Raw genomic sequence first — 24,586 nt, forward strand, 5'->3', positions numbered from 1 at the left:
TGATGTCTGAACACAGGAAAAATTCCTTACTGCTCCCGATTAAAGTATTTTTTCCCTATAAGCCACTTAAAAACTAGTATAATTAAGTTTTAAATTAAACTTCCTTAGCATAATCCATAAAGAACAAGTCACTGCAGTGCTAATTAGCAATAGGCAAACCTCAGAGAGTTCAGAGGATCAGTTCAGATAATTAACCAAAAGTTCAACTGCATATCCAAAGTTATCCCTATTATTTTTTTGAGGTTTTCTTGCATCGATCTTCATGAACTCTCCTTCTTAGAGGCTTCCTGAGGAATTTTAAGTCTCTGTGGTCTCTCTTGAACTGCAACAGGTCCTCAACTTTCTCATCCTTGTGCAGAGAACTGTTGTTAGAGGATACAATCTGTGTAGCTCAACATGACACTCTCTTACCCTTAAAAAGGCATCTTGAATATGCAGCCCTATGTTTCTCTTATTGTGGTCTCTATCAGACAAGGAAAAAAAGCTCTGAGAAGCTGTGACAAAAATGGAAGGAAGCAGTGTAGTCTTTCATTTAGTAAAAAAGAAAATCAGCACATTCATGCAATGAAATTTGTTAGGAAAAAGAAATGGGATTGGCTGTGGAATGGAGGCAGTGATTTGTGGCCTTTCTATGGCTGAAAAAGATAGATGAGGATGGCACTGAAGAAAAAAATAAAAGACCAGAACCACCCTCTGCCCTGACATCTTTCCCCTCCACTCCTAGAAAAGAACAGGAATCAGCATATATGAAAAGCTAGAGGGTGGTAAGGATAAGGAAATAAGAATATTTGTCTTGGTAAAGAACCATCAGATGCCAAAATGGGAACTTGTGGGAATGAAGAGGGTAGGCATAGTCACATGGGCAATAGCATGGAAGAGAAATGTTCTTTCTGGAAAAAGACTAACGCATACTTTATTTTTCAGGTATGGGTTTGACCATGTAGTGTTTCAACAAAATGTATTTTCATTTAGATTGTGCTCAATGTGTCTGATTACTTTCTCTGTGCTAGAAGGCCTCGGGGATGTCTGCTTTTTGCAGACATCATTGCCACGAGTCATACTGACAATAATAGTACATGGAGTCATACTGACAATAATAGTGTATGTCAATACATAATTAGGGATACAGCAGCCAGGGTAAGCAGACCTAAGGTCATTCTGCCCTAGGAAAGGTGGTGCTGACTCTCTCTCCAGAATTCTCCCCACCAGCTCACTGTGCCCCTCTCCATCCCTGGTATGTTGGCATTGCCATGCTGGGATTGTGCAGCTAGATGGATCAGCTTGCTAATCATTTTGGTGACAGCATGAACTTAGATCAGCTTAAAGCTGATTGTGGCAACATATCCTCTAATCCTGCGACTCTAAGTAAGCATGAGTCTTCAGTGCCACTGAAAGAAGTGGTCCAGCCTCCTCCCCTGCTGGCACAAGCATTCACGTAGCCACTTGGCTACAGGCCATTTTGACTGTCAGTGAGAGGGTTGATAGGATTCCTCCTCCTCCCCTCGTCCCCAGACGCTCATTCCCACCTCCCTGCCTGAGGCAGACACAGCGTTTGTGCAGCTGTGCGGTGAGCTGGGTCAGTCAGGGGAGGTGAAAGCGGCACGGGAAGGGCAGGACTGCCCATTTCGGCTGCAGCACTGGCTTATTTAGATTAAAATGGCTGCATTACCAGAGCCTGGCTGTACTGAATGAGAAAAATGGTTTCAGCTATGAACTAATCTCTCTCTCCTCTTCTGTGTATTGCGTGAACACCTGTGTCTGTTCGATGCAGAAGGTGGGAAGGCCCAGCTGTGAGCGCTCAGGAGCTGCAGTGTAAAAGCAGGGGACACAGATGAATTACACTGATGTTGGTAAAGGTGTCTTAGCTAGGAAGCAACATGAAAATTGTAACAGAAACTAAAGAGCTAGGATTTAAAGAAAAAAACTTCTTTGTCCCAGCTCTGAAAGGAAATGGGTTAAAAAAGGCAGCACTTTGAAGAAGGTGAAAAAAATACCACTGACTTAACTAAGTTGTTGTTGCCAGGATTTTGATATATTTAATACACAAGACTACTAAACCCACCTCCAGCAGATCACACTGGATGACAACTTGAGTAGTAACATCTCAACTGGCAAATGATTTTATATTGAATGTAAAAGTTTTTAAGAAGAAATTTAGGGTAGGAACTCTACAGACCCAGTGTGTGAGAGTCTCTGTACATCTAAGCAGGGTATTTCTGCTGAGATCAGGAGAGGCACCCTGATATAAACCAACCTGATGATCACCTCTTTGGTTGTACTTTAGATATCAATTACCTTGAAAGCTTTTATGTCTCAAAGGACAAGGCCTGTTACAAATATGTTAGAACAAAGTTTAATTTCAGAAGAGATCATAATTTATTAACTCCTTTAGTAGCATTGCTTGTTACCTTCACGATAATCTGGTAAAGATTATGATTTGGGCTGGTTTATACCACACAACCCCAACATAATCTATTTGTCATGTCCTCATGCAGCTTTCATAACACAAGCAAACCAAAGTAACTCTGAGTAACTTTCTAATTAGATAAGCACATTTAATAAGTCATTTCATGATAGCTATTAACAGTTGTATTTGATGATCTTAAAAAGGTATTTTCCAAGCTAAAGGATTCCATGATTCCTTGATTTACCAAGTCTTATGTATTTCAAAATTAAAGGCAGTGTTAGTACTGCTTGATCAGTGATACAGTATGCATAGCAGGCTGCCTTTTTATCATCCATGCAATGTGGGGAAAATGAAGAAATGCTTTTCTCACTAAAGAAAAAAGTCAAGTAGTAGCAGGTGAAAATGGAAAAAAGATTATAGGAACACAGATACTTCCAGAGTAAAAGTAGACAATACTATAGCAGAGATAATATTTATTTATTTTCAGTCTTGAAGTTTCTTCTCTTTCAAAAATATCAATATCAACTCAATATTTTAAAAGGTGCTTAATGCCTAAGTGACTTAGAGATGGAAAGAGATTTATTAAAGGAACATGATTCACCATAAATCACTGAAACACAGAGCTTTGACCAAATAGTGGGGTTAGTCTAAATAGTTTGAATTTAGGTTGTCAGCTTTTAAAGCTCCTCTGACTGTCAGTGATGTTTAGAATTATAATACTAAATTCTGTAAAATTAAACTCAGGCTCCCATGTCACTTAGGTATTTTTTGACAATTTTACTGGTTTTTATGCTGTATAGGAAGGCACAGGCACATATCACCTCCTTTTAAATATGTCAACATATCCAATATATACATGCACATATATACTATACATATACATTTATCTACCAAGCCTACAGATTCAAATTATAATCAAATGAAAAATTCTTCACAAACCTTTGGGAACATCATTAGTATTTTTGCCAATAATCTCTCTCCCCAGAACCTAGCCTAATATTCCAAATCCATGAGCAGCTTCAAGAGCTGCTATTTAAAAATTAATTACCAATCTGCTTAAAAGGCATTTTCTTCTTTCCAAATGTAAAATTTCTTCCTTTTCCCATCTGCCTGAAATTTATGTAAAGCTTAAGCTGTTTTTACCAGTTTCTTGCTAGTAATCTTTAGCTTTAAGATATGGGTTCAATATACTTCGAGTGAGAAGTAAAAGGAAAAAAATGGTTTTGGCAATTTAGTGGCATATTTACCACTTTATTTGACTCTGTTCATGTCTGGTGCCAGAAAGCTAAGCTTAAACTCTGTAGTGTGATATTCTTTCTTTATAGAAAACATAGAATACAGATGCTGAAGATTTTTTTCCCTTGGTTGGCCCCTGTCTGTGTGAGGACTGAAAGACTTTACATATGAAGACACTCAACAGGCAGTCTCATATCTCAATATTTTAATTCTGTGCAAGGTATTACAGTAGTTTTTTGTTTTTTTTTCTGTAAAAAATACTGCAAGAAATCTAACATACTGGTATAAAGCTTTCACATTTGTAATGCCCTGCACAACACAGTCATGGCTTTGCTATACCCAATACAGCCATTCCCAGTTCATGGAAATGAAACTTTCTCCTCACATGATAGCAAGACATTATGTTTTTCCCTTTTATATGAATCTGTATTTACAAACATAGATATATAGAGGCATAGAGTCATTCGCAGTGTGGACGTACACACCACATACACACAAGCTATTTTTGAAGAAACTGCTAAGACATTTCAATACCAGCCAAACATATTTATCTGAGGATTAATCTTCATCTATTGAATCAGACGAGAACACTGCCATGCATACAATTATTTAATTAGCAGCCAAATCCTCTGCCAGTCAGCAGCCGTTCCAGGCATACTGATGGGGCAGTAGATGCAAATCTCACAGTAGTACTGCTTTTTCTCATTACTACTGCAATTAGCACTTAAATTGATGCTTTAAACATACTAATTTCTGGAATAATTCAGGATTTGTATGTTACCTGGGATCGCCTCACTGCAGAGACGACACCAGATTGCTACGCAAATTGAAGCACTTTTGAGCCAAATAACCATCATCATATCAGACAGAGCCAATTTGCATTTGCTTTTAAAGATAACAGAATGGCAATTTATGCAAATAAATTAAGTAAGTTTACTTCTGAGTTCTCCCTGAACTAATTATAATAATGTTCTAATTTTTTATCACATCTAAAAGTTGGACTGAAATCAATGTGTATTATGTTAGAAATCTGTTGTTAAAGGAAGCCTTTTTTGATGTCAATACATTTTCTTAATTCAAAATTTTGATGTTAATTTGGTTACAAATGCAGATGTCTGCTATAGACAGACATTTAAGTACTTCTTGTTTGGATATCTTTAAAAGGTTTAACTGAAGCTGAACAGTCAGACTGTCCTTTTAAACATTCTAATAAAAAACATTTGAAGTATAGCTTTTGAAGTTTTCATCTTTCCTACATTTATTTGAAATCAATAGGCTTAGAATGTGATGGATGTTATGGAATATAGCTATCCTTTGCTGTGAATGCCTTGAAAATCAAACTGAAAACAAGACTTTAGCAGCTCAACATTTTTGGAATAGTATTTTCTTTCCCTCCCCTGTGAAGTATGAAATTTTCATCTCCTTTTTCTGTTTCAAACAAAAAATGAGTGCTGGATATTTTACTAAAAGTATTCCCAGAAAAAGCTGTATTTGACAGACCACTTCAAAAACCAGCTAAGACGACATTTGCAATGCATGTATTCCTAGTGCAGAGCTATGAAAAGATGAATAACACTCAGCAGATTGAATGACCTAGAGAAGCATCTTTAGAGCAGAGAGATGTGGTAATATCAGCCATAAACCACAGTCTGTTACTGCTTAGCAGGGAATAAGTGAGAATAATATTAAGAAAATAGGCAGAGAAGAACTTTTGTAAAGCCAGCAGTACCTTGAAATTAGAGCAACGAAGTTGCTGCACTTTATTCAGAATGTCACATGGTATCTACTGAAGGGGAGAGAGTACTTCTTTGCCCGACTACTCTTCCTTTCCAATCACAATGATAATGGTCACAAATAGAAAGTGTTACCTGTGAAATGTGTGCTGCTGGCAACTCGTTGTCCACAATGGAAGCAAAAACATTTTCTTTTCCTTCACAGGCAGCCATTAGTTCGGGAAGACACTCAATAGGTCCTTGGTAACCTCCACGCACGCTCTTCCTTTGGCCTTGGCTCCACTTCCTGACACAGACAGCAAAACATATGCCCAAGGAGGGAAAGCAAACATTTGTATTCAGTTGTTTTGGTGGTAAAAAATACTGCGTTCTGTTTTTAAAGGGTGGTCATTTATTTTTGGTTAGCATTAATTACTGCATCATGTAAGCATCTATAGAGCTTTGCATTATCTGTGATGTTAAGATGGATACTAATGTAGTTTTACAATGGATTAAAATAAAGAGATAATTAACATAAAGAGTTAGATTTGTTAGGACTTGGAACCCCTCCAGTGGTCTCTTGTTAATTTGTCTGGAATCACAGTTCTCAAAATAATCTGTGGGGGTTAATTAATCAATGAATATTGAAAACAGAAACAGAAAATCCATTTGGGAAAGCATCACTGTGAAAGACAGAGTTCTGCTTCTGATTCGTTAATGAACATTCTCAGGCACAACAATGCCATTCAAACCCAATCAGCAGTGGGAAATGGAAAGAAATTGGAAACCTGCTAATGCTTCAAAGAATTACATACCGAAAAAGGTAAAGATGCTGGAGCTCTATATTTGGCAAAGTAAGCAGGGATGAGTCATGTATCCATCTACCCTGAACCACCATCTGCACTAGGTTGGTTGTGTTCAGAGCAGTCACCAGCCAGCCATGATGTGCTGCAACATCCAGCATTGCCTAAGCAAAGGAGACACATAATAAAAAAGACATGAACGCAAATGTAATTGCATACCTGGTTCATACAAGGAACATCATGTGATTTATGTTTAACATACAGTGATTTCTAGGCCTTAACATAGGAGTTTACTACAACCTTTATTGATGGCAGTTAGGCACCTTTGGAATTAACCTTGAAAAAAGATGAATTAAATCCTCTGTCATTGTCACAAATTCTTACTCTTGAAAAGGTAATTTACACAATGCTTTTGGGAGTGAGAACTTAAGGTAGAATCTTTTCCTTAAAAATAACTGCTCTTTGACATAACCCGACTCAGAATGAAAGAAAAAAATCTCAACAGTTACTATAAAAGAAAAGGTTGTAACCTTAATGGCAGTATTTATTTATATTTTGACGTGAGAGCTTTCTCAGAATTACATAATTATTCAAAAATCCTTGAACTATTTAAGAACACCACCAATATATTTACATTTGTTCAAAAAATTAATACTGATGTAATTTACCAGTAGCAATTTTTTTCATTTGAACTAAGTACTTAAAAAAAACCCTGAAATTGGACTAGATAAAAGCACTAAAATTTAGCTTAATAGAGTATTTGAGGTTTTGTTCAACACTGACACATAAGCTGAAATCTTGAAGAAAGCTTACAAAATAGCTTATATTTTACCTACAATGAGTAAAAGTGATCAGAAACAAAATGGATTTCACCTTATGCATTGTAAACAGTTCACTGTCTTGAGAATGAGGGATATTTGGCTGTCTTTCCTTTGGCATCTCTATCCTGATCCTCAAAAGCTTTCCCAAAGTACACAGAAAACACAAGCAAACAAAACCTCCCTATCCAGCTATACATCAGATTTCAAAGTATTAAAAATCATACTGGTTTCCATGTCTCATGAGTTTCTGTTCCATTTCTGCTTCCCATGTTTTGACAGTACAAATAAGAGGTATACATTAGCATAAAAATCTAAAGCTAATTCAGTATGGATTCTGCACTGCAAATGGCCCTATAGGCATGAAAAAAATGGTTCTGCTTGCTTTTTTTCTTGACTGGACTAACATTCTGTTTGGTTAATCTGAAAGTGAACTTAAAGAGTTCTTCCAAGGGAAAAAGCACTAAACAAGAATTTTTGGTTTCAACTTTTTTAATAGTAAATGCAACTATTTGGATATATCGTATACTTTCCACCTTGTCTATACTACATTGAAAGAATTATAATGATTTATGAAAGCATTTCAGCTGGTGAAAAAAATGATGCCATATTAGTTGTCTAGCTTATTTTGTTGTTAAATAACATTATGATCACAATAAAGCGTAGGTACTTATATTAAAACACTAATTCATATTGGAGTAGAAAGTCATATATTTAACAGTAGCTCACCATGGAGGGAATTCAATGTTTGATTAAAATACCAGAAAATAGGCTTTTTTTAAGAAAGCAAGGAACACTGATATATTGAATGGTTTCAACACCTTTTTAAATACCACAGTGGTGTTAGGAGGGTTGTAGTTTGATATTAGGACTACGTTTCAGATGTTTCCATGGGTTTTTCTTGTAAACACAAATGATATTGTTTGATACTTACTTAGGCAACAGATACCTGCACCATTTTAACTTATTTTGCAGCCACTAGTGTAATGGGGAGAAGCTGTCTGTGTAAGTCTTTACATTTAATCAAATGTTTTACAGACAAACAAAAGGCAGCATTTACTTAAGGCAAACTAAACAGTGAAATCTTCTTTAAACAAAGGAGTTGTTTACACACGCAGAGCTATTTCAATTAAATTACACTGATTCTGGAGAAATACTGACTTTAAAGACACAAGTTAGTTTCACTCCTGGCCCAGTCACACAGTTTATTTTAGCAGTTTACAATGCAATTTCAACAGGGTTTTTTTTTTTTCCAGATGGAGGTGATAAGATCAGTGACACTTAGAAAAATATTTGAAATCTTACCCTGCATTACACAAATGTTGTCTCATTTTTCATGAATTGTGGATAAAGGGCCTTTCAGCTAATGAAGATCCAGATTTAATATTTAATTTTTTGGAGGAAGAGTCATAGCATCCTGAAACTCTAACATTTCAAGTGACCCTAGAACCAGTACTTCAAAACAAAACCTTACTGGCTTCCATTTTCTGTCTTTTTACTTGGCTTGCCAAAGTGATTTCCATGTAGGATTGTTCTCACCAAACAGAAAATAAGATTATTTTAGAAATCACATTTGACAGGAGCAGCTTTGTGGCCTTGAGATTTATATGTTTGCTCACATGAAATTTACTCACATATGGAGGGAACTGTTCTCAGCATCAGACTGGAATCGGTCTTTGAAACTTACAAGGTAAGTTGCTCTTTACCAGATTTCACATTTTAAAGGATATTGAAGACTATCCATAAAGTACAGTCCATGTATCTAAACAGTCTGTGTTGCTAAGACAGTCTGATATCAGCCTCCTGTTCTCTACTACCTGATTCTTGATTCTTTTCTGCTATTCTGAAACAGCATGCTCCCCACTGATGATACTGCTGTACATATGTGAAGAATAATGGGTGCACAGATATCCTGTATCTTCCATGAGCAACAAGAAGAATACAGTAAGCTGTATTTCTTGTCAGCATGAAGCAGTGGTATTTATATATATCAGTGGAATATATATAGTGGTATATATATATCAGTGGAATGCTTCTGAAGACAAACACATAACACTGTTTACATTTTTTTAAAAATCTATCCCTCCCTTTTAAATAGAGGTTTGAAAATGGGAAAATAAGAGCGAAGATGTAAGAGAAAGATAAAACCAAAACAAGCTATACTTTGAAATTAACTAGAGGATCCTTTCACATAGAAAATCTCCTAGACATTGATAGAGGCCTACACATACATATCCCGTAGGGAGTAAGGAAAGCCTGTGTGTGTGAGACTCTGTGTTCCACATTGTTATAATGAATCCACATGGCAAATCCTCTTTTCCTCCTTATTTTCTGCTTCTTCACCCATAGAATTTATTCACAGCATCTCTATCTGGATGTGAAATCCAAGACAGTGACATTGTGAAAAAGTCAGAACAATGGTAAAGTTGGCTTGTTTCATCTGCTGCCTTGGAAACCTCCACACATTTCATTTTCCTCTAAGTGTAAATCACAGAGATGCTTGATACTTAAATGGTTACTGAAATTCCTATAAATACTCAAGGTAAAAAAATGAGTAATTCTCCTATCTCCAAATGTAAACATAAGCAACTAAACAAAGAACATAATACAAACTACAAAAAATGAAAGTCTTTAATATTTATGTTATCTGATGAATAATGTATTTAGTCTCTAGTTTATTTAGTTAATACCTGTTTATTTGTTGTTATTTTTAAGTCAAAACCAGTACAATTTTATATAAAATTATGGCTTTTTAATCTATTATTTTGGAAAGTAGTAAATAAATTCTAAATATCTTACAGCTGGTAAGACTGGAACAGATTAAGAGTATTATTCTAAATTGGGAAATGGCACAAATTTGTTACCTGCCTTTCTAGCTTAAGAATTTAAACCAACACAAGATAATTTCATCACAGAGAAAAACTTAAAAGAAGAGGACAGTGAGTGCAAAAAGTGAAACAGGAAATAGTAAAGGTGCTTTAACTACAGAAAAAACCCCTACATATTTCTTTGTAAGCCAACAAATTAAATAATAAAAAACCAAACCAAAGCAAAAAACCCTTTAAGTCCACCACTTTTTAATCTAAAGTAGAATAAATGAGGCAAATTGATGGAGTCAAGGGAATTATTGGTTGTTGTAACAGAAAACATGTTTACCATCCTTCTGTCCTTAGCAGAATAAAAGCAGATGCCTATACTGAGATGGGTTTTCATGAAAGATTCAAGCAATAGCTCCTAAGCCTTACAAATGTCATACTTGGACAGTTACAAAGTAATAACAGCAATTAGTGACACTTCTTTTACATTTTATCTGTTACTATCTATAACAGCTTGGCTTGTGCCAATGTGGGAAGCAACAACCTATCAGTAACCATGGCTGTGGCAGCACAAAAATGCCAATGATCAACAACTCACTGATGCAGATGTCAGGTATGGCAAAAACTTTCATTCTGATGGTTTTGGGTATTGAGTGTCAGAATGTTTGGATTAAAATTTTCTATTTCTGTCATCATTCCAGGAGTTCATTAAGATGAAACCCGCAGCATCTATGATCAAGTTTTCATCTTATTTTCAGGAGCAGCAGCTGCTTATCCTTAGGTATGGAATGATTTAAACTGATGAAACTGTACCTTTCTGGTCTAACATGAAGCTGAAATTTAACAGTCTGTCTCTTTCTAGCCAAAGTTATTACCGATACTTGAAATTTAAATGATGGTTTATAATTCCCTAGTTTGAGGCAAAGCAAAGATGGAGGCAGGGTGTAGAAAACATGAGTGTGTGGCACACTCACTGATACAGAATATTACTTTTCTCTGGTGTTATTAAGCACTCCCTATGTGAGCTCAAAATAAATTGGGATACTAAATTGTTCCATAATGAACATACCCCCCCCCCCCCCCCCGCCACTTACCCCCACTCATTTATGAAAATTTTTTGGGCTACCAAAATATCCTGATGATAAATTCTTTACTCTGGAGACTTTTCACAAAAATTTTTATATGTACTGTTTTTAGTATTACTTTCACATCCTTCATTTGAAAGTCAGATACTCTGGGATCACTCTTGTACAACTAGGTAGGTGGCAGGGGACATGACTAAAACTGGCAGAATTTCTGATCTATCCAAATGACTTAAATAGCTTTTTCCTTTAAGATAAGCTATTGAAGTGTTAAAAGTGATACAGCTTGCATCTCATTAACAGAGACTGCATACTGCTTAGAATAATTTCTTCTTCTTTTTGAAGACACCTGTCATATAACTCTGAATATACTAAGCATCTCAACTTAAATCCTGTAAACATAAATGTTAGTATTTTGTGGATAAATTATATTTAAGGGAAATGTCAATGAAGCTATAATGATAACTAATTTGGATAAAGAGGCAAGCTAAAGAAGTGTAAGAAATGCTATTACAGTTAAGAATTACACCTGTGACTACTCAGCTAGAAGCTGGGTGCCTGCAGTGATGCCACTGATGGCAGTGACTTTGTGGATGGGGGCTGGAACCTCAGGTGAACTCTGGGTGAGTTACATGGTGCAAATTCATCTACCCTTAAAAGATTAATCTTATTTTTTTGTATCAGTGCTTCACAGACTGTGACACTTTCTTTAGTGCCTTTATTAATGAATTTGAAGTTTAGTCTAGGACTAAATTTCAGTTACATGTAGGAACTTAAATCCATAGATCTATTAAAATAATTAGAATTGTGCCTACTTCCATCTGTTTAAAACTACAGAATTTATGTGACAAATATTTATAGATAATAGACAAAAGGGTATGCATTTTACCTATTTTCCTAAAAACTATGAATTCAGAATAATAGTATTTTTTTTGCACATGCTTCAAATGTAGGAAGCCTTCCAATGCATAAGATTATATTATGATCCACATGTGACTTGATATTCTGCTAATACAAGTAAAATATTTCTCAGATGTTAAAGCATGCCATGTACTTTTAGTTTCATGTTTTTCTACAAATCAAGACTATGACACTTCACTTAATCATCTCAGGAACAGCAACTGACTTGAAAAGTCAGAATTTACTTGAAGAAGTATTAGAAGGAGTTTAAGGTCACTACCTTTGGTACATTATGTATCAGTAAAACAGGTATCTACATAACCTTTGAAATTCAGAAGTCTAGTCCAAAACTATGTTTTAGAAATGTTTTAATCTGGGTAGGGGAGGAGTTCTTTCAGATCAGTTAAATCACCCTTGCACAGCTGTGTAGTTTCAGCCTACAGAACAGCCCCCACCTTGTACTTCATCAGAGATATAGTTGCATAGTTGTTGAATAAGTTGTAATTAATCCTATTCAGGAGGCACTCCTTTTATACTGCCCTCTGTATCCTACTTCACTTTTTTTATGAGCATATCCAGTCCCCTCTTCCATATGCTCTGCTACCCCCTATGAGAGACTAATTCTTCATTCTCCCATCATCATAAAGGTCTCACTGATGTATGCAAATTACAACCTTCCTAGCTGCTTCATAAGATCTCTATCCTTGCATTCATCCTTTAGCCTCCATAGTAACATTATTAGTATTTTCAGAACCAGGGAAAGGACAAACCATTTACTGTCTACATTTAGTGGAGTATAACCCTTGGATTCCTACTGATTTCTTTTTAATAGTATTACAGAAATAAAAGCAGCTACAGAGTGTGATACCAGCAATGTAAACCTAGTAGGGCTTAACCCAAGATTCAGAACTCATTGAGTCCCAATAGCAAATTTATTTTCAAATTACTGATTAATAAATTGATATTCTTTACTCTACCAGTAAACTGTAAAAAGAACAAAAGGTTTTTGATAAGAATCTCTTCGCAATAAATCCTAATTTCCTAACATAAACAATGTCTTAAGCTGGTATTTGTTCCAAATATTACAGAAATCTACCAAAACCATGAAAGACACACAGCATCTTTCTCATAATAAATCTGTCCACTTTACAGTCAGTTTCAAAGTAGGAATGTAATATTTTGTCAATAATCAAAAATTTTTGAGTGCATTCACAAGAATCCTTTTCAACAGCAACAGTTATTCCCAGTAACTTTCTCCTGAACTTTTAGCCCCTTAAGGTTAGCATTCAGGAAGCTCAGCTGCTGTCTAACAAACTTAATTAATCAAAAAGTCATTTCCGAGCTGTAACTATGAGTAAAAGTGCTTCAAGTGTGCTAGCAAGCCTACAAGTTAATCAAAATGCTAATGCAGTACAAATTAAAGTTGTGATTAACATTTCACAGTAGCTGCTTAAGTGAATTGATCACACAAATGGGTTAAGCATTACTCATTTCCTCCAGCCCCAACTGGGAAAAGGTTTGTCATGGGTGGGGGAGGGATTATGCACAAGCAGCACCAAATCATCAATAAACTGCCACCAAGATGTTTCCATACACCAGATCACTGATTATCCGCAGCAAGCAAAACTCCAACACCACAAAGGTAACTCTCCCTTCTCCCACATATATACCTACACAACACAAGCAGGCAGCATAGCCAGCCCACATGTCCAGGTACTTTCCCTACAAAGTGATCCACTGATGTTTTTAGTATCCCATAAGTGAGCACTGTTGCACAGTATAAGCACTATAAGATTTTTTGTTTATTCTATTACTGCCACACTCCTAATGTGGACTAATAGCCATACAGCCATGAAAGCAGCCAGTATTTAAGTAAAATTGCAAACATTGTGCTATCACTGGAATGTTACTGCATACACAAAGAATATGGGTAGCAGCTCAAGAGATGTGGCCTCTGCTCTTCACTTGTTTCTGAGTAATCCTCTGCATTCTCAAGTTAATTTGATTCTCTTCCCTTTGCTCAGTAAAGCTGCCCATTTATTTATAGTTGCCAATGCAACCATTACACAAAAGCTCTTTCACTGGACGCTTCTGGACAAATCTTACTTACCCAATTGTAAAACAGGTCTTTCCTGTAACTCTCACCACCTGCCAGCAAGCAGTTGGCACACCTGCACTACCAACAAGCAATACATGAGCTCAGACCACTCTTAGGACCTTCAGAAACTTCTCCACTTCCTCATAAGCAGAAAAATGAAAGATCCAAGGGACATGGCTCTCCAAATCAATAGTTTTAGTGGCTGCTATGAACTGAGGAGGTTTGGGGAGGATGAGAAGTGAAGAGCCAAAGCACATTATCTTTCTTTGAGACCCAAGATGGCAAGATGGTCTCCTTTGCCTTTGCATGGCCAGAATTACTTTTGTGTACTACTTCTCCTTCTGAGGAGCCACCACCACCCACCCAACACAGTCTATACTGTATATACAGTAACTATTTAGTACATAAGCCAGCTCTTAGGTCAATTGAGCAGCATATTTGTGCAATATTTGACAACTCTGAACATGTATCACAAAGATGATTCTCCTAAGAACTATAGCAAAAGTTGCAGTTTAAATGACCAGAAACAACTGTTTTAGAATGGCTAAAGCAGTATTATACACACCACCATCTAGCTAAGGAAACACAGTGCTTAACCCAAAGAGTATTTTTCTTTCCTGTCAAAAATTAGATTCTTCAAAGGAATAACATGATGGGGAAAGACAGGGCATCAGTGACAGCATTACAAGGTCCTTGTTACAGGGATAGGCACATTTTCCATGCAGAGTAGTCTTTCTTCTGCAGTTTGGAATCTGTTTCCACGTCCATCTTCTCTCAACGCCCAGCTACCTACTGAGATGTGTTTAACACATCCATAGGTAAACACTTCGCAAAGGTTAGGGCTGAGCTCCATGGCAGTTCTACTCCTGGCAATTTTAAAGTATTTTATCAACGATTATACTACAAGTGGAGGCTTGTGGCCAATTCCAATGCAAAGCCAGCAACTGTCACATTATTTCTGAGAAAAGACTGCCCTGCTGAATCTAAAAGTGATGGTATTACTGCCTCAATTATCCATTTCAATTAATGCAAATATAGGCAATAGTCTTAGAACAGCAGAATAAGAACTGATCGCTGAATACACAGTCACAAAATACAAGGCTTGACAAAGGAAGCAAAAAAAGAGATTAGATTTAGTTTCACGTATTCTTAAATAAGACAGGAAAAAAGGTGGAGTATTGTCTTTACAATAATAATTATATTTTTAAAAAAAGTTAGAAAAAAATTAATTAGAATTTTTATTATTTAATGTTCATTGTCCTGAAAGGAATGGAGAAATGCTTGATTTTGAGAAGCTACTGGAGCAGACAGCACCATCTTAATGACATTTCAAGCTTTTCTCAGTAAAAACAACAGAGTGCTAGTCTTGAAGAGAATATTTTGTTTATTGTAACTAGAGGTTTCTGAGGCAAATAAAAATTAAATGAGTTGGCCAAGGTCACACAGTTGAGTTGTGGCTCAAATTTTTTTGAGCCATGGGAACCTTCTGTGCTTTATCTACGAGAGCCTGTCACTGATAACAAACTAGATTTTAACTTGAGGTTTTCAGTGTAGAGCAGGGGAGTTCCTTCAGTCTAGTCAATGCCTCAATGGCCATTCATTACAGAGATGGGAGTGGGAGAAGATAGGCATTCACATTCCAAAAGGTTATACACTGCTATTCCCCATATTTCTGTAGTAAAAGATTGTGCATTTCATCCTGGGTATATAAATACTAAATTTTAACTTGATATAATGAATTCCACCTTTATCTAACAAATGCTAACCATAGGAAAACTGTAACAGTAAACTGTAACTGTAAACTGTAACTGTAACAGAACATATTTCTTCCCTTCTTTTTAATGCTAAAAATTACATTCCTCTGTTAAGTCAGCACCATAACTCCTCAAATTCTGTTAAATGCTAATGACTTCAATATTTCATCACAAGTATAAACAAGAGAATTCTAACATAGGGCCAAAACTTTTAGGACATCTAAGGAAAAGTTATTTAAGAGTTGCTGCATAATTATTTCATTAAAGGATAGTGGAATCTTACGTGGAATCTGCAGCTACATTTTACCTACGTAATGCTGTTAACATGGCTTTCTGCTGGACCAGTAACAATACTCAGCCAGAAGTCACTAGCAATAAAAAAGCCCAGAAGATGTTGGAGGAATGGAAGGGACAACGAAACGTGGAGTAGGAAAGGAACCATGGGAAGGAAGGCTGATTCAGGTGGAAGACACCACACAAGATTGGAGAAGTTTAACAGTCCATCATGGAAGGCGGCTTGCTTACATCATGGCCAGAGATGGCAAATGTGCACTGCAGAGGACCCGGGATAAAGGCCTGCTGTATAACTACCCATAAAAGCTCTTTGAAAGATTCTTTCTTTCTTGCAGCAGAAAAGCAATGCTGATATGAAAAGTCTGTTATTCATGTAACCACCAGCAAAAATAACAGTTTATGTTCAGGTCTCAATATGAATACCTCAGCACTAAAATAATTTGTAAGCAATTAAACAAAAATTCAATGTAACTCAAAAACCAATTCCCGCCTCACTGCTGTATTTGTCTGACAATGCACAAGCGCGTGTTCACACATAGAGAGAACAACACTCACTGAATCTTTTCATCAATGGATTCTTCCATGCTTCAGCTCCTTTTCTCATAACTAACATCTTTTTTTCTACCTCTGCTGACCCAGAGTTCATCAGGAGGTCAGTGCTAAGGAAAAAGGTAACAACCAGTATTGAAAGTGTAACCCTGTCCATTGCTTAGATTCTGGGAACTTTAACCTCCCTTTGGAAAGCGTGACTAATAAGATGGAACCAATAATCTTCTGAGAGATGTAAACCATGTGCCAACTTTAAAATACAAAAGTGCTTGCATGTCTTTTCCTTTTCTTTTTTAAAAGTTTTTTTTTTTTAAGATGCCTGAATATATAACCTGAATATATGTGTAGTCATTAACTGGTGGTTGGAGTGCCAAGGCATAGTATGGAATGGCATTTTCTGAACTCCAGTTTAAAGGAACTGTTGAATATTTCTGACTTTTTTCTAAGTGACTACTGTTTCTGAAATACATATGATGCAGTAGCAGGATTAAGAAAACACATTTATCAGCAAAACACAACAAAATAATTACTGAAAACAGTATTTAAGTTTTCTCCAAATATGTAATTAACCCCCTAATGCTTACTCCACAAACATCTAAATGAACTTTAAGTATGAGAAATCTTTGAAACAAATGTAAATTTTCTCACCTGAGCAAGTGATGCTTTTCTCTGTAAATAACTGAATATATGGCATAGCTGTTTCTACACTTTCAGCACATGATTGTATTGATTTGAAATATTTGAAACAGACTAGCATCCAAATACTGCTGGTTGCCAAGATTAGGACTGTGTAGCAGTAACATCTGTGGTGTTATTTGCTTCTTACATTCCCTAATTTCAGTTTTGCTTCATTTGATACTAGTATTTTAAGCTTGTTTTTATTAGTGTAAGGTTGAGCCTTATCCAAATTTCTGGACTGAACTGTACACAGTATTTTCTCTGTCTAGAGCACTGATTAATAGTTTCTCATAGAGCAGTTTTACAAACTGCCAGGCTTGACACAATGATGTTTGCAGTTACCATATTGCCAACAGGCTTCAAACAAGAGCAAAGCTTCTGTTTGATAGTTGACAAATAGATCACTGAGGATATTAACATTTGAGCAAACAAAAACTGTAGGAAGAAAGAAGTACTGGCTCTATTTTACAGATATTGAACTCAGAAACATAAAAAGAGTAGTTTGTTGAAAGCTGCCTGATCTCCAAGGACCTGTGAATGAGTCCTTGTGCAGTTCTGCTAAAAAGAATTCTTCTTCCTAGGAGACTCAGAGGGTTGGTTGTTTTCTGTGACAGCTAGAGCTCACCTTTCCTGCTGTAACTGTAACTGAGCTTTTCAGACATGGCAGCACTCTATCCCAAACTCCAACTGCTGCTTTAAAATTCTTTTGAGGGAGCAGCTGTGCTTGTGATTGCTTGCTACCAGTACTCTCCATGGCTGGTTTAGTTTCTGTGGGCTGCAACTGCAGTACAACTGTAAAAATTCACAAGTCTCCAGGGTGAGTTTAAAATCTGTGTTTAAAAATGTGCTTTTTGACTCTGTGATAATAGAGACATAGAAGATGTATCTTTGCACCAGTTAGAGGAGCTTAGGGAAAACCCCCACATATCACCCTGAATCAGATTTCAAAACATGTTATATTTGTGCTTGGGAGTGACTGTAATGCTTTTGGGTGCTGGAAAAGTAGAAGTAACCAGGGGAGACAGTTTCTTGGACATCAGCATAACAATCTGCAGGGACCACAGACAAGCCAGAATGACTCTCATGCAACATTCCACAACACAGAGATAGAAAGCTGCTGCAAAGAAAGCAGAGGTCATTATATGACAATAGATGCCTCCAGTCAGAGCACCACTGTCTTTAAGTTTGTTTACCTCCAGTTCTGTAAAATGGGAAGCATTATGGGCATCCAGTTCCCCCCTAAACAAGGCATTATAATATCATTTGGTACCAGCTCTCCACAAGATTGAAAGAAATTTTCAGATTCTTCTATATTCAAAATGACAACACTAACAATAAACAGTAACCCAACAAGTTATACACTGAAATGCATCACGATACCTGGCATATTCTGATTGCTTGGTCCAGCACTGTCTTTGTATCAGTTGCATAATCTGGACAAGGCAGCATGGCATGACTGAAGTGGGCTTGCAACAAGAGGTGTGTTTTTGTGTGTGAACTGTCAAATGAATGGGGATTGACTTCAATTGGAAGGTGTTTGGCCAGTTCACTGTTCATCTGATCTTCATTGTGTCTCACAGGCAGATCTGTGTACTCATCAGCATTCTGTAAAAAAATTTTTAAAAAATAATTTATCATTGTAATTAACTTCAGAACAACTATTACTGCTTACTGAGGCATTAAAAGTACAGGCATTTAATTTACTACAGTTAGATTTCAATACAAAAAATAGCAGTGTTTAAATGCATAGAAAGTGTACTTATTTATCAAAATCACACATGGGAAAACAATAACTAATATAATATTCTCAAATATTGACACACTTAAAATTTTAAACTTATTTTCTTCCACATAGCTGATACTAACATTAGAGAAGACGAAAATAAATGCAATGAAGTAAATATATTCATTGAGTGGATTCATTAGTAGAAGATAACCCACAGGTATCCTACCTCACTGGCTCACAAAAACATTGTAAGGTTAGCTATAAAGAAGTCAAAACCTCATATTTTCAGTTTTCAGGTTTTAAGTTTTTATCTTCGTATGCAAAACTCAGTAGCTTTGAAATAGCTCTGATACAGTTCCTTTCAAATATTTTTTCAATATTTTGAGCAGTCAGTGTCTAAGGAACTGATGATGAGTGATCAAAACAAAGTGCAAACTTTTAAGTAGGTGGTGAAAACATTCTCTGTGTTCCAGACTGGGACTAATGCTATTCATGCCAAAATGAAAGAACTTTCTCACTGTTGCAAAAAGGAGCTCCTCACCAACATGTAATCTAAATGTAGTTATATATTTATAACACCACAGTGGCTGAGAGGAGCCAAGTACAACAGTTTTGGTATCCCAGGCAAAGATGCCAATTCTCCTACTTGGGAAATCCACTGTCTTTGAAAAAAATTCAACAGCAACATCCCAGGAACTATAATTTAGGCTAAAGAGTCAGTTTTGTGACTTAATTGGGAATTTTTCCCTCCACAAAATCCTCTTGTGCATGCACATGCCTACATATCGTTTGGAGTGAGAATGATCTTTCTAAATTACAAAACTTGCAAGTAAGGTAAGTTTTATAATACCTGATATCTTTTCCATCTGTAATTTAAGAGAGCATTTCTTTTGTCATAAAGTAAAAAGTCATTTGAGGAGCCTGAAGGGCAATGTCTTTGAAACTACAGGCTTAGCAGAGACCATTAAATTAAAGTGTTCAGGGTTTTATATTCCTCTTAAACTATAGATTCAGTATTTTGCATTTTAGTCTTCAATTTCGTCAGACTTCCTGCAAATCCATATTAATGAAATATTCTCAACAGTAATCAGTGAAGAGTGAGGTAAAGAAAAATGGCAATTTTAGGACACCTAATTGAACTACCTAATTGACTTACAAAGAACCATATCCCCTCATTAATATCCTAAGACATAGAACCTTTTCTGACAATTCCTAAAAGCAGTTAGGTGTTTTTTTACCTCCTTGAAAACTGACGGCACCAAATTTTGCATTTTCTTTAATGGTGCAAAGAAACTATGTCTAAACTCTGATATCAAAGTAAAAGAAATGGTAACCATCAGAAAATTTAAGGTTTGGAAAGAAAATCAGAATTTCATTAACTTATTTCATATCTCAACTGCAGATTAGAAGTGAAGATTGAATAAAGACAACTGCTGCTTAATCCTGGATGTCTCTCCTAGATCTCTTGTGAAAACTGTGGTCATTTATTCTCTGAACCTAAGGTCACAATCTTTTTAAGCCCTATAGAAGGCTGCATGTTTGCTTCACTCTTTTTATTTAACTGGCTTCTCCTTCAAAGTTATTTTAAAGAATATTTACCAAGGAGATTTTTTACTTAGTTTTGCTTTGCAGTTAAAAGTAGCAGAAAGAAGGAGGATCAGCCAAGTCAGTCCAGACCAACTGGTAACCCTGAAAATGCATTTTCCCTAATTCTTCCCCAGCACATGTTTTATTTACATCCAAAACACTCCTCTTATTTTAAACAACTTGCCTACTTAATTTCCTGTTTGTGATCATTGACTGTAAGTAAGTGAGGTTCATTTTCTTATCTGCATCATGTAGGTAATTAAAGGAAATTGAGAATGGGTAGTGAAGCTTTTATACAACTGAGAATGAAGCTGAATGGAGGGCACTGAGGTCAGCACAGTCCATTATATTTTTATGTGAGAGGCCGGTATGTCTGCCCTGTTCTTGTTTGCTTAGTGTAGGCTGGACAGACTACTAACTGCAAATCTGTTTCTCTGATTTGCCCAGCTGTCCTTGAATAAAGACATCTTCCATTGCAAAATGTTAAATGACAGTGATTGACAACTTTGTGATGAACTCTGCTTGTAACCCCCTGCTACTGTTTTCAGGTTGCATAAGAAAAGACAGAATAAAGAAACATCCTTTGTAATCACCTCAAATGGGCCCTGCTGTTCACTCAATATTTTTTCATTTTAGTTTTCCTTTTAATGGAAATCTCAATCTGTTCTGTAAAGGCTGTAGCTTCAACTATTCCACACAATATATATTGTTTTAGTACATCATATCTGAACACTGTTCTTATTCCATGGGTGAAGAGACAGATCAAACTTCATATCAATCATTAATCTTCATTCTAATGTCAAGAAACTTAATACAAGCTTCATAGTTAAACCACAAAGCACTGCTGTGCATTTTTCACCTTCCCTTTTTCTCCTCTTAAATCAGAGCTGTTGCAGCCCATGTAGAAATAATAGGTTTACAAGCATCTTCACAGTTAAACATAACGGTGTATGCCAGGAGATAACCAGGAATTCTAGCTACAAGTTCTGCAACTGTGCATTTGGTAGTCATGTCACATCTCTCTCTCCTACATTTCTGTGATGGACTTTCCCAATAATGTCTCCTTTTGGGCATTAGAGATTGCTGCATCATTTCAAGGGTGTAGAAGTCATCTCAGACTTACATTTCAACCTGCATGCGATACAGGGTGGTCATACAGGAGACAGTAACTGCACTGCCAGTGAGAAATGTCACACACAGACCTGTATAAACTCGACAGTTACATTTTACAAGGCCAAAGGGCTGTTCTGGTAATTGAATTCTGTTTCCTGCATAATAGCAGCCACAGAATCCTCTTAAAATCCTGTCTACAACATCATGCTCCAAATATGTAGCTTACCATCACCCTTTATTTGAACTGTTAGAATAGTCCTAAAAGGAAACAACCCATACTATTTTAAAATATATCTTTTGCAGTTTTGAGGTACTATCAGGCATTTGAGGAGTCAGAGCAAACTAGAACTTAAGGTATCCAACATAGTGAGTACTGTAGTCCGCCAAGTCCACAGGGTTAAATTCCCCCCCGTGATTTTCTTTCAACCCACAAAAAGTGCAAGTTTGGCTGAAATTGCTGATTTATAGAGAGCGCTGGGCTATAAACTTATACCACATTTAGACCTCCTAAAATATTTTAAATCTGAAGTAAATACATCTTGCCACTTTCTCTACAGGAGAGAAGAGGATACTTGTGGACCACAGACAGAAATGGAATCAAGGTGAGCTACTAAAGCAAACTTGAATATTTTAAGTTAAGTCATGGGAACAGTAAAACTTTTAAAGTTAATGAGTTCTAGACTTTAAAGAGCAGTTGATTAATTTGTAACAATGAGGGTCTAAACCAAACCAAAAATAGTTTCTCACATTCCAGAGTTGAACCAGTAGTCTTTTCTTTAGCAACGTTATTGAAACTGCTTTAGAATTCACTGACTGTCTGTATGTTTCTTTTCTTTATAAAGATACTGTGAACCCAGTCACATCATATTTTCAACTTTAATAAACCTGCAACATATTTTGCTCTCTTTCAAGTTTCTGATGTGGAAAGAAACAAGAGAAAAGCATTCTTAGAACATTTTGCTATAAAAATAAACAGTTTTTAAACTGAAGTATAAAAAACCTTGCAGCAGATTAGTATTAAAATTAAATACTAACATAAAAAAGGAGAAAAGATGAGGATTATTTTTAACTAGTACAGTAATTCCATTCTCCTTACCTGAAACCTGAAACTAAATTACATAAGATTCTCTAATAATATAAGTACCTGCTGAAGGACTGTAAAAATCATACATTTGTGAATAGAATGAATCGGTTACAATAAATAAATGTGGGTCGTTTTTACAGCTGTTCTGCAATTAACACTAATGCATGATGAATTTTAGTTCTCTGCCACCAGAAGCATCAACTTATTTTCCCAAGTGAAAACAGCATATTTATGATCTTTAGAAAACTGGATAGGTGAATATAAGCTCAACAGCGATATTATTATATAATTGGCTTTTGTCTTTTTCCATTGTACGAAGTGATTCACAGTACTCTCGTGCAGCATCCAGACCTGCCACATTGTGCCACAATGTATAGGAAGCTGCTGGAATGTAAAATTTGAAGCAAACTGTACTTGTCCTCATTTAGGTGATACCTACTTACCCCTAATATAGGATAAAGAAAAGAAACATGGACAAAATAGAGAAATAACAAGGACTAATAGTTTGTGAGTAGCTGGGTAACATCTGAATTATAACATATTCACAAATTCTAAATTTTTCTTTGAGGATATTTGAGCTGTACTTAAAATCATTTGGAATTATGTCCAATTTTATATATATATGTGTGTATCTCCACTCATATGCTGACAGAAATCTCATTTCATCCAATTACCTCTATCATAAGGAAAGTTTTAAAAATTGGTTAACTAAAGCTCCCAAGCTATATTCCCCATGATTTTCCCAAGAGAAAAAGACCGCATTATGTGACAAAGGAATGGCACAAGTGTATACTATGAACATTATTTAAATTAACCAACATATCTGTAGTGTATTTTATTGTCACATTTTTGAGTGTGAGTTTGATTTATAAGAAAAGACATCACATTTACACAGATGTATCCTGACAGGCAGCTAGAAGATAATCAAGCTTACATTTATATTAAGAAAACTAATAAAGGTGAGAAAACATGCTTTAAAAAAGAGAGAGAAAAACTAAAAAAACCAAGCCTAACTTAAAAGTGGTTTTTCAGTGGTTTTTCATACCAGAAAGTAATGTAGATTGAGAAACAGAATTAGAGAAGTATTTGCTAGTACTGCTCTGAAAATTTTATATTTGTTAGTGATTCCAATATAAACTCCTATTTTAAGGAATTTATTGGTATCCTCTACACACTGTATTTTTGTCTTAGTTTTATGAGATATAATTTAAACTTCCAAATTCTTGGGGTTTTTTTACTCATAGATAAAAAGTCTACAACAATATACCACTTAAAAGACACATACAAACATATGTTACTAGTTATAAGTTTTAAGAACAAACATGATGTGTTTTTCAAAATTCGTATTATAGACTAAAAGGGAAAAAATAATTTCTGCCAGTTCACTCTGTTTTACCCATGTAAAAATAAACTTTTAAGACAAAATTTGCAGAAGAAATGCTCCAGATTTTCAGGTCAGGCTGGCAGGTTCTGCTAAACCACAGAGCAGCCGGAGGCTTTGTAGAGATCTTTAAAAAAACGGCTAACATGGTTCAAAAGAAGACAACCACACTTTTAAAGCAAGATTAAAATAAATTGCTACAGGATACTGTCATTCATCCCAGACATTATGTTTACAAATAAACTCTTTGTCTTCATACACTGTACAACATCTCCCCATCATTTGCATGTGTATGTAGCAGTGCCATCAAACTGCATCCAGCATATCAGAGTCAAGGCTGCAGTGCAGTTCCTCCCCCTCGGGGCCTTCCCATGCCTTCCTTGCCAGGGATGGTGACTCCCAGGGAGGAAAGGCAGAAAGCAGAGCCCTCTGCCAGCCCTGAGCCACAGAGGAGTCAGAGCCACAGCCTCCAGGCTGCAGTTGTCCCTGGCTGTGGGAAAGGGGTCCGCTCTTAGGTACTGGGGACCCTCACTGGAGCCCCTCTGTGC

The 24,586-nt window shown here is 36.1% G+C and overlaps 1 protein-coding gene across 1 annotated transcript in view; it reads right to left on the reverse strand.

Moving 5' to 3' along the window:
• Positions 1–24,586, reverse strand: part of ASCC3 (activating signal cointegrator 1 complex subunit 3) — a 249,565-nt gene that overhangs the window by 3,155 nt on the left and 221,824 nt on the right. The window contains exons 37-39 of the mRNA XM_066315184.1: positions 18,528–18,752; positions 6,171–6,322; positions 5,512–5,662 (exon numbers count right to left, since the gene is read on the reverse strand). Coding sequence (XP_066171281.1) covers positions 5,512–5,662; positions 6,171–6,322; positions 18,528–18,752 — 528 coding nt within the window. The remainder of the gene's footprint in view (positions 1–5,511; positions 5,663–6,170; positions 6,323–18,527; positions 18,753–24,586) is intronic.

The sequence above is a fragment of the Sylvia atricapilla genome, chromosome 3 (assembly GCF_009819655.1).
Source record: "Sylvia atricapilla isolate bSylAtr1 chromosome 3, bSylAtr1.pri, whole genome shotgun sequence".
NCBI classification, from domain to species: domain Eukaryota; kingdom Metazoa; phylum Chordata; class Aves; order Passeriformes; family Sylviidae; genus Sylvia; species Sylvia atricapilla.